Below are 20,041 nucleotides of genomic sequence, written 5' to 3' on the forward strand. Positions count from 1 at the left end.
ATATAATGGGGTGACTTTTTTGTATCCTTACCTTACATACAATATGTAAATCTGGAGGCAATTTGCTTTCAAGTGTGAAAGGTACTTTCTTTTTCTTATGTAGAATTTTCAACCATTTGATTAAATTAATAAACTGTAAGGTGGAAAAAACATTACAATATGAAATACTTTTACACTGATTTCAAAATTCATGACAATTGCAATTTTTATATAATAAATAGCAATTTTTTTCTCATTTTATTTTACAATTAAAACCTATTTATAAGCTTCCTAGGCTGTCAGGTATTTAAGAAAAGATATAAAAACAGTCATTCAAGTTAAAACAATAACAAAGGAATGCGATTCCAGAAATTAAACTGAATAATTAACTTACAGTACCACTGATCATCAATAACAATAATTTCCATATTTACTAATGATTTAAATTCTCAATACTGTTTTGTTAATTAATTCAATAACCTACACGCAATATCTAACATTTAAAAAAAAATAATGATTTCAATATGAATGATTTAATAACAGTGCTACAGAAAACACAGCAAAGTACTTGCTTTCGAATAGAAAATCTTCTAGACGCTTTATCTTAATTTCCTTTAAACTATTTTTAGATATTTTTATTAATATTTGAAGATTTGATATCATAAATTAAATCAAATTTTTGATAAGTGAAAAAAAATGCTATTATTTATACTGCTTAAAGAACTCACTTCTTCACTAAAGGCTTCAGCAAAATTGTATTGATAAGGGAACACAAATTTTACAGCATCAAAATGTATGCTCCTAAATATAAAAAGAGGTATAAAATATAAATGAAAAAGTTTTAAAATTTTTTTTGAAAAACATTATGAAAAGCAATCTTCTATTGAGAAAAAAAAAATTCTTTTCTACCTGTAGAAGGAATTTCGTGCACCACTGCACTACAAATTTTTTTTAATGAAAAACCAGAAATGTTTTCATAAAAAAGAAACTAAATACATTAAAGAAAATTAATCATTTATATATCAATGCATACACTCTGATAATAATAATCATTCTAAGTAATTATGAAAGGGAATGTGTGGTTATTAGTAGACTACATATCAAACTATTGGACCAAAAGCTAACAAATTTGGCAGATACTTGTAAAAATTCCCATATCCAGACAATTTCTAAAAATTTTAATTAATTAAAAATTTAAAAAAAAATGTAGGTATTTTTTGATAGCTTCAAATTGATACAAAAATGAATTTTACAAAATCTAAAAATTTAAACAGTTACTTTTCCAACTATACTATTGCATTTTTCTTCCTTAATTTTGAAAATATTTGAAACTAGACAGCTTTGACAACAACCAGACTTGGCATAACCAGAATATTGGTTATGCTTAATTTCAATCAAAAATAAACTGATGTTCATAATTCTTTCAGCAAAATACTATTAAACATCAAATAGTGATAGCCATAAAAGCTGCAATCTTTAAATAATCCTGCTCTGTTTATAATATACATGAAGTGTATAAATTGTATCATGACAGCTTATAATAATGTTATTAAACCCATGATTGTTTAAATAATCAATATTCAAATCAATGAATCTATATGTTGTCTTTTGTTGTACTGCCACTTTATTTTCTTATTACTCATGTAAATTGGCCAGGTAATAAATAGAATCTTTAGGTTTCTACAATGGGAGAAAATCAAGAGATTAAATATTCGATGGGACAATGAAAATTGTTTGAATTTTATCATAATAATAAAAAATACAGATAAAAAATATATGAAGAAATGTTTTTTTAAGTTGTCGAAATTCCGGAATAAATATGTATGGGAAATTGGTATAAATTTTTAAAAAATAAATTTTAAGACAAAGTAAAAAATAATTTTTTAGTAATTTTTCAGAAATCATCATAGAAGTCTCACTTAATTTGAAATTAATTAAATTTCAAAATGAAAAATTACTCTAAGATGCATATTCACATCTTCCAAAGTACACCAAATTTAATGGATTAATACCAAACAGTCTACTCTGAAGAGCACTAATAGGTACACACTCTCCTTTATTGATAGTAGAGATACATTTCTGTGCAATAAATTGCAACAATACTTTTGCTTGTTAAAATGAAATTCAAACTATTCTTATTGCTTCTAGAACTATCTAACCATGTTTTTCTTCCAATGTTATGAGATAAGGAATGAAAATTCTGTTAAATGTTCTAAAGAATTCTTAGACAGTATTCTAATGAATATTTATTTTATTTCACTGGAACCTTTGTGCAATTTGAAAACGAAGCCTCCTCCGTAAAATATGAAGCATATTAAAAGTAAAAGATGCTATATGGAATAATTACAAATAACATTCTTTCACCTTTAACAGCATGCTTCAAAAAATGCTGTGTGGAGCTCAAAATATATTGGTGGATGAGCTTACATAATATAAACAAAATAATCCTAAATATTGTATTGGAATCAATTACATATATTATATGATGAATAAGAAAATGAAGTTATCATGCAGATAAGATAATAAGCAATCAGAAGAAATGGATAGTTAGGTTCTCATGTGACAATGGCATCTTATGCAGAGAATATGTAAAAGACTACTAAAAAAAGCAAGATTACGTATCTATCAACATTTGAATGCCAAAAATATTTTAATGAGGCAAATATAAATATCAAACTATTCAAAAGAGAGTTAACTAAAATTAAACCAATGAATATTCCCAGGGAATATAAATATCAAACTCTTCATAAGAGAGTTAACTAAAATTAAACCAATGAATATTCCCAGGGAATAAGCTGATCAGCTGCTATAAATTTAAAATACTGATTTTTGATCAGCCATTTTAATATCTAAATTGAGAACTAGACATTTTTGCATTCTCATGAATGAAGTACACAAAGAAAGAGCATTGTAATCGTCACATAAATTCTATTTCAAATTTTTAGAAATCTCCAAATTCCAAATATCCTCAAATCATCATCACACATTTTTTTTTATAGTTATTTCTGACTGTCATGAATACAAGAATTGAACCAGCAGGATTGATTTCCTAACACTTCCTAGCATACTTTTTGATAAAGATGTTAATCCAGAGAATGCCTTATATGACAATGGTATACAATAGTTATGCAATTTTAATCTGAAGTTTTTCATGAATCTGTCATGTGACCATTGGTGAGTATTGTATACATGTACTTGGCCAAATTGTATACACATTATACATGTAAGCTTTCTCTTATAAGATGCCTGCATAACAAACAACAGAATTTCTATGAAAATATATAAAAAGTCTTACAACAGTCGATTATTGGCCAATTCAAGTTCATCAAATCCCTGCCTGCAGAGTAAATGTTGTTCATTGCCTGGCATCAAAGAAACTAGAATTTTCTGAAACAAAATAGAAAATTGGTCATAAAAAGTAAAGCATTTTTTAAGTGTGAAGGGCAAAACTAGATACATTGACAAATAAATTATCCCCTTCCTAACTTTTCTATCCTTTTCTGTTATCCAAATTTAAATTGTACAATAAAAATGAAATAATGAATTTCAATTTCATATTAATATAATAAACCCATATTTTCTATAAAAGGCTTTTGAAAATCGCATGCATATTTTGAGAAATTTGAATTTTTATATCAATTTGTAGCAATATAATTAAAATGTAATGCTTTTTGAATAAGATATTAGAAATAAAAATTGGAAGTATAAGCTTGATTTAACATTTTTACACGCAAATCCAACTTTTAATTAATTTTTTATGATCAATCTACTATACAAAAACATTTGTATATTAAAGAGAAAAAGAAAATTAAAAATTTTTGAGATAATCCATAATTTTTACAAGTTTAAAGAAAACATATTAATAGATAATAGATAAATTCATATATAGATACAGAATAAAAGATATATGTTTTTTGATGAATTTTAGATAAGTGCCTCATTTGCTTTAAACAATGATTTGAATATAAAACAATAAATAATTTATTTAAGATAAAGAAGAAGAGAAATGGAAAATTAATGACTGAATTTTATTTCAGATGTAAAAAAATTGGATAACTATAAACTAATAAAAATACACAAAAGAATGCCAAATAAAAGAAATACTTGTTTCACCCAATTAAAATAATATTTGCTTCCCTAGCATATGCATATAAATTTATATTGTACATGAAACTATATACTCACACATGCATACAAATAATAGAAAAGAAATTTCATTTTGCTTTATTACCTCAAAAGTGAAAATATCGTGATTATCGAAGGAAACAACTAGTTGTTCTGAATTAGCTGATATGAACTGTTGCTTTGAATTAAAAGCAATGTCACTAGCAGAAAAAACCATCCTAAAAATGAAAAACAATTTCTGTTACCAAAAGTATGCCATAGAAATTGTATTTTAATTTTCATCATATAATTATATGGTTAAAGAAATAATTGGAATAAAAATTACCAACACAAATAAATTACCCAGCGTCTACTACACAATTAATGATATCAAATTGAATCCAAATAAAAATATTCAGACATATTTCTAGAAAAAAAAACATTTACAATTACTTATGATTTTTTGAGAGTACAATGCCAAAATTAAGATGACCACTGGCTTGTAATGAAATTGAAACTGCTTTGGTTGTTTTCCTTTCAGATGTAATACTTGAATCATCTATTCCTGTCAGCTGTGTTTCTACACTATCTAATAATAATGAAAAGAAAACATAAAACATAAAAAAATAATTAATTGCAAAAAATTAAAACATCAAAATATTAATCAGAATTACCTTTGGTGGATGAAAAAGAATTGGTAAGGGTTTTCTTAAAACTAAGACATTCTTGAACAAATGTGAAAATTGTCATATGTAGTGTAGTATTCCAGTTTATAAACATATTTTCAGAAATTCGTATGGTGGTATCCTGCAAAACATGCAACATGGCACTCATAATAAAGAAATATATTTAAATAACAATACTAAGAAATAAATACAAATATTTAATAGATAAAAAAAAGATTAAAAAGGGAAAAGAAAAGGAAATTTTAAAATGTTTATAAATATTAAAACATCTCCATTAAATAAATTTTATTTCATAGATCTTTTGACTGTAAAACATAAATTTATAAATATTTTATTTTCAAAAAATATAATATGAACTAAAACAAAATATCACACAGAAAGGATGGAAATTTAAAAGAAATTATTTCAGTTTTAATTGGCAAAATCTCAACTAATAATATAGAAAAAAGTATGTGTATGTGCATGCTAATCATACAGGATAAATCATAGGCCCTGTAATTACCAAATTTGATAAAGATTTACTCTGGATAACATAAATGTGCGCCTCAAAGAGATATTTTTGAAATTCTAATCAATTGAAATTAAAAGAAATTTTGGCATATCTCCCTGATAACTGCTGAAAATATTGTAGCACTAATATGTTTTTCACAATATGTCAAAATTTAAAAAATTCACTTTTTAATGATATCAATTTAATAATTGTGCAAACTTCTCTTCAGGAAATAGCAATTTTTAAAGAAAATACTTTTTGTTTAATTTTCAACAATAGTTTACAATGTATGCCTGAAATTTCAATTGTTTTCATTGCTTCTACAGATATATAACAGTGTTCCATTTTGAAAGATAAAGAAGAAAAATTCTACTTAATATCTGTACAATATATATGGAAAAAAAATGTGAAGTCACAATATTGTAAGAGAAGATAGACGAATCAGAAATTATTTTTTAAAGTATATGATATACAAAACTAGTTTAGAAACGTTCATGTGCACAATCAATAGAATATATATAAAAGTGTTAAAATAACATAATTTTAGTATCTATGGCATTTTGATGCTTAAAAATTGCTTGATGAAGGAATCACAGACATGAAGTTATGTCTAAGATTTAAATGAAATTAAATACAACCCAAATTTCTGGTAAACCAGCTTGTCATCAAAGATAGTTAATACTAAATAATATAAAGAATAGAGCAGATTTTAAGAAATCGTTGTTGACTTAAGTAGTAATTACAGACAGATAATTTTTGAGAATATTTCCTCATATTTCAAGACTAACTAAGACTTGCTTAGACTAATTTACTATTTATAATAGATAAAAGTTACTGAGTAGTAAATATATTTTAAATATTTTATATATACACATAAATTCATATAACCTGATATAATGCCCTTTAGAATCAGACTATCACAATAGAATCTTTTTATTTTTTAAAAGATTTTAAATTAAAAAAAATTTCTTTGAGGCATAATGCAACAATTTAAATTTTAATATTTACTATTAGAGAAAGCTGCATGAGGTATCTTGTAGTGCAAAGAGCACCTTATATGAAATAGGCCTAAAATATATAAAATTCAAATATTGCTGTAAAATGTCTGCTTTTTTTATAATTATAACAATCTTTTAACAAAACATATGCACATCTCAATTTGAAAGTTTATTTAATTTGAAAAGATCAATCTTTTGTACATATTAAAATTATAAAATGTATTAAAAATATTTGTCAAAGATTGTACATAAAAAGACAAAGAAAAAAAAGCATCTTGACAATAAAATCTATTCTCAGTGAAAATAAAAAGTGCAAGATCAAGAATAAAATTTCCTTATAATAAAATAATGATAATTTTGAAATATGTTGGGCAAAATTCATGAAATATATTTTAAGAGAAAATTCTGAAAAGCTATATGAAGAATGTAAATATTAATTTCTAGGATACTTAGAAAAGAATATCTATTATTTTTTATAGAAATTGAAAATGGAATGATATAAAGTTTGACAAATGCTAGGCTTTCATCATAAATTATAACAGAAATATAATTTAAGTACATTAAATAACATACCAACAAAAAAGTGAATTTAAAATTAATTTTTTACTTACTTTAGCTTTAATAAAATAAATAACAGATGCATCTTCAATAAATACTTCAAAATTTCTGACTTCTGAAGAACGAACACAATAATAAACCTAAGCATTTAAAAGAAAAATTTAGTTTTACAAAGAAACAATTTTAAGAAATAATTGTAGGATATTATGTTTTAACAAAATGACAATTCTGCCGCAAGGAAAAATTTCTATAGTTTAACTTATTAAGAAAACAATATTTGTATTAATAATTTCTGAATAAAATAAATATAATAATTTAAATCTTTAAAACAAAAAAAAAACAGAATTTTAATTCAAAATAGTAATAGAAAACAAATACAAATTATTCCTTTAACTAATATTTTTCCCTCAGGGGAGGGGTCTGTAACCCCAGAGAATGCGTCCCCATGTGACGGATAGAGGAATGACTCTTCAATGGTTTATCATCGGGTGGTAGGAGGAAATACCTCCTGTGGTCGAACAGGCAGGCAGAAATCCAACCTCTCTAAAGCATTGGTAAACCTCTTTTTACGGATAGTGCAAATCCGAGACTTTCTTTCCTCAATTTTTGCATTTCCATGGACATGATAACAACAACAATTAATAATTTTTAATTATATTACTAGCTATAATTGTTATTTATTATTTCATTAACTTTAATTATGCTAATTCATATGCTAAATTTCACTAATTTAATTTTTAATAATGCAATTATCTCTCAAAAACTTAACATAAAAAAAAAGAAAATGTTAGTTAACTAAATAATAAGAATTCTGACAGAAGTAAAGAAACTGCAATTTTAAAAATAATAAATTTCCTTACATAGCAAAACAAATATTTGTAATTTTTATCCTTTATGGAGAAATGATCCAAGTAATACATATTTTTTATGAATAAGCAAACCATAAAATCTATTCCCTCTTTAAAAAAAAAAAAAAATCACCACATATTAGCCACAAATTGGAACTTCAATACTTACTTTTAAAAGTGTATTTAAGTAAGATAACTTGAAGCCTTCCAATAATATTTTTGCTTTTTCTTCTGAAGAAGTTATTTTTAATAAATCAGCTCTCATTAAAACACCTGTTTTAAATGCATTCAAGCAAAAGACATTAAGGTTCCTGAAATTAACTTCAAGTGAATACATGAGTCTAGGCTTTCCTTCATTAATTGATTCAGGTTTTTGTTTAATGTGTTTTTCAGCAGCAGATGAGTCTTTAGATGAGAAATCTTTTTTGATATAACTTAAGATATATAATAATAACTGACTAGAGTCAGGGCACCATTGGAAATGACAACCATCCAACATGCATTCTATACAACAGACTGACTGATTGTGCCGAACCTAAAATAAATACCAAGAATTACAATAGAATTTATAGCATTAATTAATCTTATTTATATTTTTTTAAATAGTGAATTTCATAAATGAGCATATACATGTCTTATAAATCATAAGTACATTCTTAATATATATTTTTACTCAACTTTAACAGGATTATAATTAAATATATTATAATTAAATGCTTTATTATATATATCAGTAAGAATGTTTTACCTTTAATAATACCATTCCAAGTGATAAGGGAATGTAACTATAATGATATCTCTTTAACATTCCATAATCGTTAAAGTTTGTTTCGCCTATCTTGATAAAAGCTGTTTCTAAAAGCAATTCTAAGCTGAAAAACAAAATTTGTACATCATATGAAAAGTCAGAGAATTTAAAAAATGATTAAAAACCATTAATGATTTTTGTAAACAAAAAAAAATTTATCACAAACTTTGAATTTATTTCAATCAAAAATTTAAAAACTCCTCAGAAATTTAAAAGAATGGAAATATTGAGAATTACGATTTATTTCTGACATCAAAAAATGTGTAATAAAATCATGCATTTTTTTATATCTTATTTCAAAAAAGAAATAAAAAGAAGCTTTCATAACTGTCGTACTAAAAGGAATTTCTAAGAGGAAGTGAATAAAATAATAGCTTCTAGAACAGTCTGGAAAGAGAAGTTAACCCTTCCTAATATTATCTTGTTTAAAAAGTATGAATATATATAATTATATCCGTCATATGATATATGGTTTTTCAATTGACAAACGTCTACAAGAGCAGTGATACATTTAAAAAATAATTCAAAATGTAAAAAAATACATGCTTAGGTTTATTTTTTGTACATGATAAAATTGTAAATATAAGACATATAAATAGATATAGAATTTTAAAATATTAGAAGCTCTAAGTACACAAGAAATTCCACAGCACTGAAAAAGATAAATAATTTCTAAACTTGTAATATGCAAACTAACAAAAGTAACAAAAAAAATTGGTACCTTGATCCAGTATTTAAAGATGAATTTGGAGAAGAAGTAATTTGTGTATCTGAAAAATAAAAATCATTTTCTAAAAAGTGTAAAGCTTGAAAACAACTTAAAGGAAAAAAGAGAAGGGAGGGACAGAATTTTTACTTACTTTTTGAACTTACAAAATGCTCCATAGAGCTTTGCCCTTTGAGTAATCCAAAACAAAATGTTTCACATTCTATCATTTCAAAAGAAATACAAATGTCATCGACATCTACTGCAGTTTTGATTTTATGTCCATTAAGTAATTCACTTAATGATCCTGCTCTGTAAGAAAATGAAATATTGACAGTATAATGCACACAGCAATATACTTAGAAGAGACTAGGAGAGAAAAAAAACAGAATGAATTTAAAAGTATGATAATTACTTTACCTTTTGATTTTAGGCTGCTGATTTAATTTCATTTTTTTATTGCTAAGTAACAGAGCATTCATAAAACACTGCATTACTTCTTTTTGATATAATACATGTAGGACAGACAAATTGAATTTTAAATCTACAAGATTATCAGCCACCTAAAAAAAGAAAACGAATTACACAATTTCTATAAATGCATTTTCAATAACCATTACACATAATCTTAAAGGAAGGAATACTATTAAGAAATATATCTTAAATTAACAAATTTTTAATGAGTAATTTAACCTAAAATATACACAGGGATATTTTATACAGTATAAAGTAGCCTTAAATTAAAAAAATTTGTATTAATGTAAAACATTTTAAGTTAGCTTTATTTCATCCCCACTTTTCTTTAAAACCCAAATTCTGTAAACATTAAAAATGAATATTTGTAAATATGAAGTTTGTTACAACTCTTGGTTCTAAAAATGCATCAAAAATACCCACATGCAAATATAATTTATTTCTCTATTTTGTTTTATCTTAATAATGTAATCCACATAAATACATTTTCAGAAAAAGATGGAAATAATTTGAATACTTCCAAAAGACACTGATACAATATTATATAAAACACTAAAAATTCTTACTTTCAACTCGAGTCCTGACTTAACTAATTTCCCAAACTGAACATGATCACTAGCTGCCGTAATATCTTTTATTTCAACAGTTGATGAAATGGAAGGAAGAATTTTATTTTCAATACTTTCATCGATCTCAAGATGTAATGATATAAAGTTGACACCAAAGTTAAAAATCCTAGAAGAAAAAACATATGAAGACTACACTGTGTATGAGAAGGAAATTTAACAATCAAGGTAGATTTTTTAATACAGTAACACAATTAACAAATACTACAATAACATGATTAATTTTGGAATCATAAATAACAATAAGTTTAGTTAAAATCACTATACTTTTTAAAAGTATGAATAAATGTCACTGATTTTTATCAGTAAGTTAAGACATAGAATTTTCAAGAAATATAAATTAAAAAGAATCAGAATATTTCTTATAAAAAACAAATATAATCCCACTTCAGTTTTATTATGCAGTTCCATCTGATATTATATTTTAATACCCTTCAAAAATTACAGTACATGTAAAATACTTTTCACATATAGTTCATCAAAACAGTACACTGGTCTTTTTTTATTGGTTATAATCTATTAAAAAGTAGACAAGCAATTCAACTTGGAAGTGTGTTTTATTTAAGAATATGCAAACTGCATGTACATAAGAAGTTTCTGCATATTTATATTTGCCTAATATTAAAATTATAACCTCAGATTTTTCATCTTGTAATGATTTTGAATAATGAAAAATCTACATATACTAAATTTTAGACAAGTTGCTTTAAAACAGGAAATATACACAATGGGGGGGGGGATGGGACTGAGGGCTGTTTTGATGCATGTAAAGAGGTTACTTTATTTATTAATATAGTAGCTTTGTTCCATGAAAAAAAATTTTTAAGTTCACCATTAGGAAAGATAAAAATAAATAAATATTTGAAATTCATACTTTAATTAGCATCTTTAATTGCAAAAAATAATTAATTAACAATAGTTAAATGGTATTCTCAAAGTATATTATTAAGCATAATCAAAAATTCTAGATAATTTCAGCAATTAATATTAATAAAACAAATTTATATAAGTTTTTGAAGCAACTGTAACATAAAAGACAGATGCTTATTTCCTTATGTTAAATTCTCAATTTCGACAGAATGATTCATCTGTGCTTTTTCATTAAATAAAAATCTCAATGATTATTTTTTAATTATGTATAAGTATATTACATCAATTTTTGTAATTCAACAAGATAATTTTAAAAGGTGACGATTGTATACTAAAAAATATTAATCAATATAGTATATAGTTAAATTTTAACAAAGAAGGGAATAAAAAGAAGAAATCTTCTGTCAAACGCAATGAAATTAATGAAAAATTTAACAAAATATTTACAAAATATAGTCGTTATCCAACAGATTTTTCAATGCCTCGTTTTCAAAAGTTAATTTTTTAAGAGTTTTACAAAAAAATAAAAAGATTTTACAGAATTTTAAAAAGTAAAAGTTACATGTAAAACAAAGAGAACATAAAATAACAAAAACACGAAGTGTTGCAAGCTTGACAGAGAAAGAAAAAAATAGTGGTGCAAGATTATGAATATAAAAAAAACTGAACAATTCAAAACAGAAATTGAAGAAAATCATTTAGATTATTCATTAGCAAATCATTTTTTAATTCATTACCAAGATAATTTTTAAAAATGGCAGTTAAATAATAGAAAAATTTAATCAATATTTATTATATTATTATTTTTTTTTTAGCAAAGAGAAAAGAAAGGATTACAAGACTGATAATTACCTATGGCCTCCTTTCATCATGACTTTAACTGAAAATGAATCAATGGAGATATCGGATACCTGTAAATAATATCAGTTTCTTAGATTTAATTCACATCTTTTTAAATGTAATATGAACTTTAAACTTTTAAAAGTAGAATGCAAGCTTTTAAAATATGTTAATAAAAAAATTTATTACACATGAAACTTGTCAACTTTTTTAACCTCAAATAGCATCAAAATTGTTAAAAGAATTTAAAAAAAAGATACATCTATACTAAAGTGAACTAGTTTTGTGGGTGTCAAACAACCCATGTATTCAAATAATCATGATATTTGAAGAGATGAAAATTTATTTCCCTTTCTAATTTTCAATATATTCCTTATAGGAAACTATTGACTGCAATGATTCTCATCACATATATTAAGAAATATTTCTATCTATTTTAGGAAAAATTTCTATCTATTTTCATCACTTACAGTCACTTGAATCCAAACTAATATCATTCAAAAGTTATATGCATATATAGCTCTGATTATATTATCTTGTAAATATAAAGAATATATGCAGATAGGAAGAAAGTCTTGGCAGAATTTGCAGAAGACTATGCACCTCATCAAGAAGATGAGGTTGAAATTTTCACTTCCCACACACAGATAATATTTTTTAAAAAACAATCATAATGAACAGCTTTTTCATTAAAATTTTTTCGATAGCTGTATTTCCTCAAAAATTAAAAAACAAAAAGAGATTTTCAGCCTCTGCTTTCTTATCAAAACCTCAATGGAAATTTCTCATCAACTGTATTCACCTTCATCTTCCTTCAATGCTATAGTTCCAACACTTATAAATTTTTTTAAAAAAATGGTTTTTTTTTCTTCTCCTCTTTATATCTTCCAACAACGTGAATTTATAATCAACTTCTGGTTTGCTAAAAAGATTTTTCTTTTCTTTTATAACTTACTTTTGAAATCATTTTTTTTTTCCCAAAACTAACCTCCCTATTTTGAACAAACATTATTATTAGCAGGATTCTATTTGGAGAATTTTTTGAATGCTCAAAGAATTTATTTCATAAACCATTGTAATAAAATGAAGTTATGAGCCATCATGCAGGAGCAGAATTCTTGTAGTTTTCTACTACTAATTATTTTTTTCATCATTAAATGTTAAGCCTTTTTTTTTTTTTTTTTTTTTTCGCTAAACTGATATTCAATCGCAAACATATTTGAGAGATAAAAAGTGATAGTTTTGTACTTTTATTAAATAGCAAAATTAAACCTGAGCTATTAGATTTCTAAGCCATGTTTTTTTATACTATTGATGTCATCCTTTGTAATATCATTCATTGATACATATATATTATATATATATATATATATATATATATATATATATATATATATATATATATATATATATATATATATTGTTTTATAATGCTGCTATAGAACCTTTCATTTGATCAATTTATATCATTTCCATTTTCGTAAATGAAATCTCTAATTATAGATTGCTCGTGCTTTTTTAAATATAATGTTAACAACATGTATACATGTATTACAAAGAATATGAAATTGGTTAAGAATTAAGCTATTAAAAATTGATTTTCATAAAAATAAATAAATTTGAAGCTAAAAAATGAGTAAGAATAAAAATATTTTAAACTAGAGCAAAATGTGTGTTAAAGTGATTATTTTTCCATATTAAAACATGACCTAACAGTCAAAAACACATTCTACAACAAAATGATAGGGATGATCAATACCTCACAAAATGTAAAAGCTAATGATGAATTAATAAATAGATCTCATCTAAATTCAGAAAGCAAACAAGCTACTCAACCCACCTCTTCTTAGATAGCTACTCTGTTATTTTCTAGAGAGGGAAAAATAATTCGTTTTTGGCAGAATCTTCTACTGAAAATTGTTTCTATGATATTTAATAACATAATGCATTTCCTCAAAAAGAAATTAAATCAATAATTCCTTTCTGACAAGAAAGATATGATATCTTTCTTTTTAAATTGGTATATTTTACGACAGTTATATGAATTTGTGATGGTACCTAATTTTAGGATATATAAATACCAGGATATTTTTAAAAAAAGATAAACAATAGAAACAGGATATTTTAAAAAGATAAACAATAGATTCAGGATATTTTAGAAAGATAAACAATAGATTCAGGATATTTTAAAAAGATAAACAATAAACAGAAATGCTAATTAACATAATTTAACTGTTTAAAAATTTCCAAAATAACCTCAGCACAGTAATAATTTATACTTTCAATTTTTTAAGATAAAAGAAATTGATATTATACATAAATATAATGACAATTTAGATAATTATTTACCTAGAAATAAAAAAAAACCCTTAAATTACTGTTAGTGAAAAGCTCTCACATTTCAACTAAAACCTTGAATTCAGGACATTTCAAACAGTACATAAATAAATATAGAAGGTGGGAAAAATTAGAATTCCTATTAATATATCAAATTAATTTTCATTCATATGCATTAATTAAATGAGATAATTTATATGCAAAATATTATATATATAACCATTTCAATTTTGTTTCAGAATTGTATGATAAAAAACTCACTTTCGGAATTTTCTCAAGTTTTTTCCTGATATCTAATAAACTTTTGTGAGCAGTTTCCTCAGGGATCAAAAGCTCTTGCTGATTTAAATCATTTCTTATTTGGTCTTCAGTCTGTTTCTTTGTTTGTAAACCATTTAGCGCATAATTTTTGAACTTCAAAATGGAAAATCCTGAACAACAAATGAAAAACATTTTATTAATAAATTAATTAATTAAATGTTTTAAGTATTTCATTAAAAGCTACATAAAAATTGAAAAATAAATAAAATAATGCAATGCAATGCTGAATAAAAGAAAAACATTATATTAGCAAATTTTATAGATAAATTAATAAAATATTAATAAGGAATTGCAAATTCGTTTTCAACCACAGAATACTTATTTCATTTATGCAACATAATAAATTTAAATGGAAAATTTCTCCACATATATACAGATATTTACCTTCATATAACATCAATTCAGGTTCAGATATTTTAACAGAAACAGACTAAAAAAAAGAGAACACAAATTTAGACCTATAATTTTTTTAAAATTTATTAAAACAACATGAAATAAAGGAAAATTTGAAATACACTTTCTTCATATATATATATATATATATGTACATAAGTAACATTATTTTACAAACAAGAAGGAAAGAACTGTCTTATAAAACATAATTTAATGTTTTTGCCTTGATTTTAAAGACCACTACAACCAGGAATATGAATCTGCAATAACTAAAAAAAAAAAAAAAAAAACATTCAATCTTTTTTATGTATTTAAGAAGAGAATCTTCTCAAAATATGCTGAGCTAATATATTTCTTTTTTAAATAATGTCATTATGATAGCATAATATTAGATAATCAGAAATTAGATCTTAAAAAATATAGGGAAAAAAATCAAAAAACCATGCAACTCAGAAATTAAAGTAACTATTTTAAAATTTGAATTTAAGTAACATTAAAAAATAATTTGAAACACGAATAACTTGAATTCAATACTTATATATAAATGTATATACAAAGCAAAAATCTTTTAGTCAATAACATCTGAAATATTTACTACACAAATATCATTCATACGCCCTCTTTAAAGGGTAAACACATTATCTTTCCAATGGCACTAATTTAATTAACATGCAATACTTTGTTTATTTAAGCAACTGTTCAACTGATCCTATTAGTATGCAACATCAATCAAGTTTGAATCTCATTCCTACCAAAGAAAAAAAAATTATGTTTTATTTTTTAAATCAGATATAGGAAAAGCAAAGAAGGGAATAGGGGTACTTCAGGTTATAGCAATAAAAATAATGATAGAAAGGAACTAACATAGTAACTATAGCAAAGATGAGCAGACAAAAATGGAATTACAAAATGTATAAATAGTTTGCATAATGTACAAATACAAACTAACAGATAGAATTTCTACAAATTTTGTCTATAAAAATTATTAATATTTAAGAAATTTTCTTTGAACAATAGCAGGTTTTCTCGTCTTAATTTTAAAATGTTTCAAACTATCAGAAGATTTTGTTTATTAAAATATTAGATATAAAAATATTTCTTATATTATAAACATTAGACAAGAAAATATTTCCATCCCAAATAATGCCAAGTATCAGGTAGTAACCAAGCCTATTTATTATATATGAAAGATAAAAATCTGGACATAACAAGAAGGCACAAAAAGTGGAACACAATACTAATTCAAAATGTTTACAGGACATTGGATAAATTGCAAACAATGTGATTATTCTTAATCAAATAAAATGAATAAAATTTAATACATTTAAATTGATATATTAAATTAAGAATATCAAAATGAATATGAATTAAATTAATGAACACTTCAACATGAAAAAAGAATTCTCTCTTTCTCTCTCTCACACACACACATACATACACATAAACACATGAAAAGGGTGTCCCTAAATTCATGGGATAAGCTTTAAAAGTAAATAAAATATAAATAAAGAAGCATCCTTTGGATAGCAATATGGAGTCGGATATGGAAAGCATAGACAGAAAAAACAAGAAATGGTGCACAAATAAAGGGGGGGGGGAACAGTTCTTTATTTACACAATATTTTTAAAATAGACGACATACAAGTTTTAGTAGCTTAGCTTAAATAAAGATGAATTTTTGGGAAGAGAAATAAGGAGAAGTTATAGAGATTAATTTTGTTTGCATTACCAAATTTGTCTGCAAAATAATTTGTTGAGTTTGAGCATATGTAATTATAAACAATAAAAATCATTTATTTTCAGAACTCTTTATCATTGTTCACAATATAAAATAAATTCATAAATCAAGCATTTTACCATCTTTACAAAATTTTACACTATGGAAGAGAGTTGTGATGTTGTTGTATACGAAATGAAATGACATTGATACCTATGACAATTAATAGCAAACAGTGAGAGAATTAATATCAGAAATTTGTGAGAAAGTCCATATGGCATATACTATTTCTATTAATTGGCAATATGGAAAGAGAAGATAATGAGTCAGCAAATTCTTTTTCATTGAGAAATCTGATGCCACATCCTTTCACTTAGTATTCATAAAATGAAGTAGAAAGAAAACAGAAATCAAATTGGGTTTAATTAAAACACTGAGAAATTGTATCGAATTTCCAAAGAGCTATCTTACATAACATGAGATAGCTAAAAGATGCTATAACACATTCTAAACAGAAAAACTGAAGAATACATCAATAAAACATATTATATATATATATATAATTCAAAAAAATAAAAAATGAAAATAAAAATAATTAAATCCTAAATGAAACAAGTAAAGAAATTTCAAAAATCTAATGTCATTAAAATAAAAATAAAACTTTTATCGTAAAAATACTTTGATTTTAAAAAAATAAACCTAAAAATAAAATCATAATTTAAAGTCACAACAAATATACTTCAATTAAACTTTTAAAAAAAAACAGTCAATCATTAAAGAAGATAATATTATTATTTTAATATATTTCAGTTTTGATTCTTTTGATCACAAAATTAGTCAAGTTTCAATTTTACCTGAATTTTGACATTTCTCTCCACTGAAGTTAAGATTGAAAAATGAAGATTTGATGCAAAATGGCAAATACATGATTCAGTAGAATGGTGTGTTTCTTGATCCTAAAAAAAGTTTAAAAAATGGTAGTAGAAATTATTAAATTCAAATTAAACCATTTAACCCTCCATTTATCTATTCCTTAAATAGAATATGTTTTTAAATCATTTTTAAATGTGATATAATATGTGACATGCTTGATGCAGTTAGAGTTATAGCTTAAAATCACTATTAAAATCTAAATTTTGCAAAAAAAAAAAAAAAAAAAAAAACGGCTAATTCATATCACATCCACAAATAAACAAACAATATATCATGGAGTTTCATAAATTGCATATAGTTTTGCTTATTTCAACTGATAATAGTTCAGAAAAAAAAACCTTTTAAAAGAAATACAGATTTTAGCAAAATAACATTTAATATCTTACAAGAAATCCTGTATTAACATGCAAAATAGATACTTACTAAAGGTTGATGTTTAAAAACCTTAAGAGAGGAAGATAATATTGCCATATTTAATTGCATTCTGTAAAGAAACAAAGAATTTCTTGAAGAAAATGGCTTTAGAAATCTGTGCCTTCAAAAACATTAGTTACTAACATACGAAAGGTATTTTAATTCTTGATCATGTATATAAGGGTCAAAGGAGTAGAAAGAATAAATAGTTACTGAGCAATAATATAATTTTTTGCTTCCAGGCATCATCAATGGTTTACCAAATAAAAATAGTATGCAAGGAAAAAATGCTACTTTTTTTTGTTTGTTTTGTTTCGTCAGTATATTTTCCTTTGAAAATTGACAAAAACAAATAATCTTTTTGTCCTTGTAATGTATCCAAAATTAGACCTGTGATCGCTGATAAGAGTATTAAGAAACTGATTTAAAATTTGTACTTGCTGATTAAATGTCTTTTACAATAAATCATAGAGGAAAAAATTTCATAAAACTCTAATCTCTTTCTTGTATTTAATTAATGCTACCACTTGACCTATAAAAAAAGATACTACTCAATAGAATGCACGTAAACAAATAAAAATGAAGGGATTAAGATAGGATTTATAAGAAAATAATTTGTTAGCTTAATTATGTGATTGGATTGTTTGAAAAATAGTCATTTTTAAAAGTCTTTCACTTGATTTTATTTACTTTTCTTTTAAATAATTTCAATCAAATATTAGAATAAAAATATTCTAGAAACAAAACCACAGTTTAGTATACTAAAATATTTCATCGTCATCAAGGCCTTTATTTTACTTCTAGTTAAACAAAAATTTTGTTTCATTTATTACTACATAAAAATCTCTATTCATCTTTAAAAAAAGTACACCATTTCTAGTTTCTGCATTAAAATATGTTTTTTTAGATTATAAAAAAAATCATATATTAAATCATTTAATCCTCAGATATCTTTTTATTTTGCTAATAAGATGCAGTACCAAAACAGATATAATTAAGAACTATAAATATATAAGATGAACCACAAATACAATTTAACATGTGAGCAACAGAATTTAAATAAATTTCCAACTCAGATCTAAAGAGATGTGATAAAAGAGAAAAAGAGAGAGAGTAGGGTTGATATTACAGTCACTAAAACTCGACGTCAATTTATAATCTCGATGTTATACATCATACAGATTATTAATTATGTAATTATGAATATAGATCTAAAATAATTCAAAACTAATAGAAAAAACTTGATATTTACACTTTTAAAGAGCTTAAATTAATTTATGAACAAGAATTGAGGAAATAAAAATATTTTTCAAAATCTTGAAATGTTTAAACAAAATAACTTAATATATAAAAAAATTAAATCTTTGCAAAAAATTTCATTTTAAAACTCCATTAAATTTTTTTGCCAAGGAGTGCTGAAATTTTTATATTTTCATAAAATATAATTTCCAATTTTATATTTTCAAGAAAAAAAGAAGAAAAACCTTGGAAAACTAAATGTTTATAATCTATCAAGTACAACTATCATTTTGTACAAATATCATTTAAGATGTAGTACTGATGACACAATTGCAACAAATCAACTTACCTTGCAAATGTTTTTATTTAAGAGGGGAGAAGAAATTGAAGAATACTTTAAGATGAATTCTGTTCTTGAAATGAAATTATTAGTTTCCTGAAAATCAGCCTCTGAATTATTTAAGGGAAACCTCTTTAGAAAAAATATTTTTGATTTAGATATTAATTCTCGGGAAATACTTTTTTTACTAATAAAATTTATTTTATTTATTTATTTTATTTTATTTATGAAATAAATTAGATATTACTGAATAATATTTACTTTGCTTAAATAAAACTACGATTTAACTTTCATATTTTTTATCAAGCTTTTCTACACAATAATAAAAATTTTCAGACATTTTAAACCTCAGAAAATATT

At 24.1% G+C, this 20,041-nt stretch overlaps 1 protein-coding gene across 1 annotated transcript in view; it reads right to left on the reverse strand.

Annotated features, from left to right (window-relative positions):
• The window catches only part of LOC129965828 (protein hobbit-like), a 76,135-nt gene that overhangs the window by 47,307 nt on the left and 8,787 nt on the right, over window positions 1–20,041 (reverse strand). Inside the window, exons 6-23 of the mRNA XM_056080043.1 lie at window positions 18,112–18,172; window positions 17,610–17,711; window positions 15,030–15,075; window positions 14,586–14,755; window positions 12,000–12,058; window positions 10,218–10,386; window positions 9,598–9,740; window positions 9,332–9,489; window positions 9,193–9,241; window positions 8,412–8,535; window positions 7,833–8,198; window positions 6,869–6,955; window positions 4,758–4,890; window positions 4,537–4,672; window positions 4,211–4,322; window positions 3,275–3,366; window positions 708–780; window positions 32–133 (exon numbers count right to left, since the gene is read on the reverse strand). Coding sequence (XP_055936018.1) covers window positions 32–133; window positions 708–780; window positions 3,275–3,366; window positions 4,211–4,322; window positions 4,537–4,672; window positions 4,758–4,890; window positions 6,869–6,955; window positions 7,833–8,198; window positions 8,412–8,535; window positions 9,193–9,241; window positions 9,332–9,489; window positions 9,598–9,740; window positions 10,218–10,386; window positions 12,000–12,058; window positions 14,586–14,755; window positions 15,030–15,075; window positions 17,610–17,711; window positions 18,112–18,172 — 2,182 coding nt within the window. The remainder of the gene's footprint in view (window positions 1–31; window positions 134–707; window positions 781–3,274; window positions 3,367–4,210; window positions 4,323–4,536; window positions 4,673–4,757; window positions 4,891–6,868; window positions 6,956–7,832; window positions 8,199–8,411; window positions 8,536–9,192; window positions 9,242–9,331; window positions 9,490–9,597; window positions 9,741–10,217; window positions 10,387–11,999; window positions 12,059–14,585; window positions 14,756–15,029; window positions 15,076–17,609; window positions 17,712–18,111; window positions 18,173–20,041) is intronic.

The sequence above is a fragment of the Argiope bruennichi genome, chromosome 4 (assembly GCF_947563725.1).
Source record: "Argiope bruennichi chromosome 4, qqArgBrue1.1, whole genome shotgun sequence".
NCBI classification, from domain to species: domain Eukaryota; kingdom Metazoa; phylum Arthropoda; class Arachnida; order Araneae; family Araneidae; genus Argiope; species Argiope bruennichi.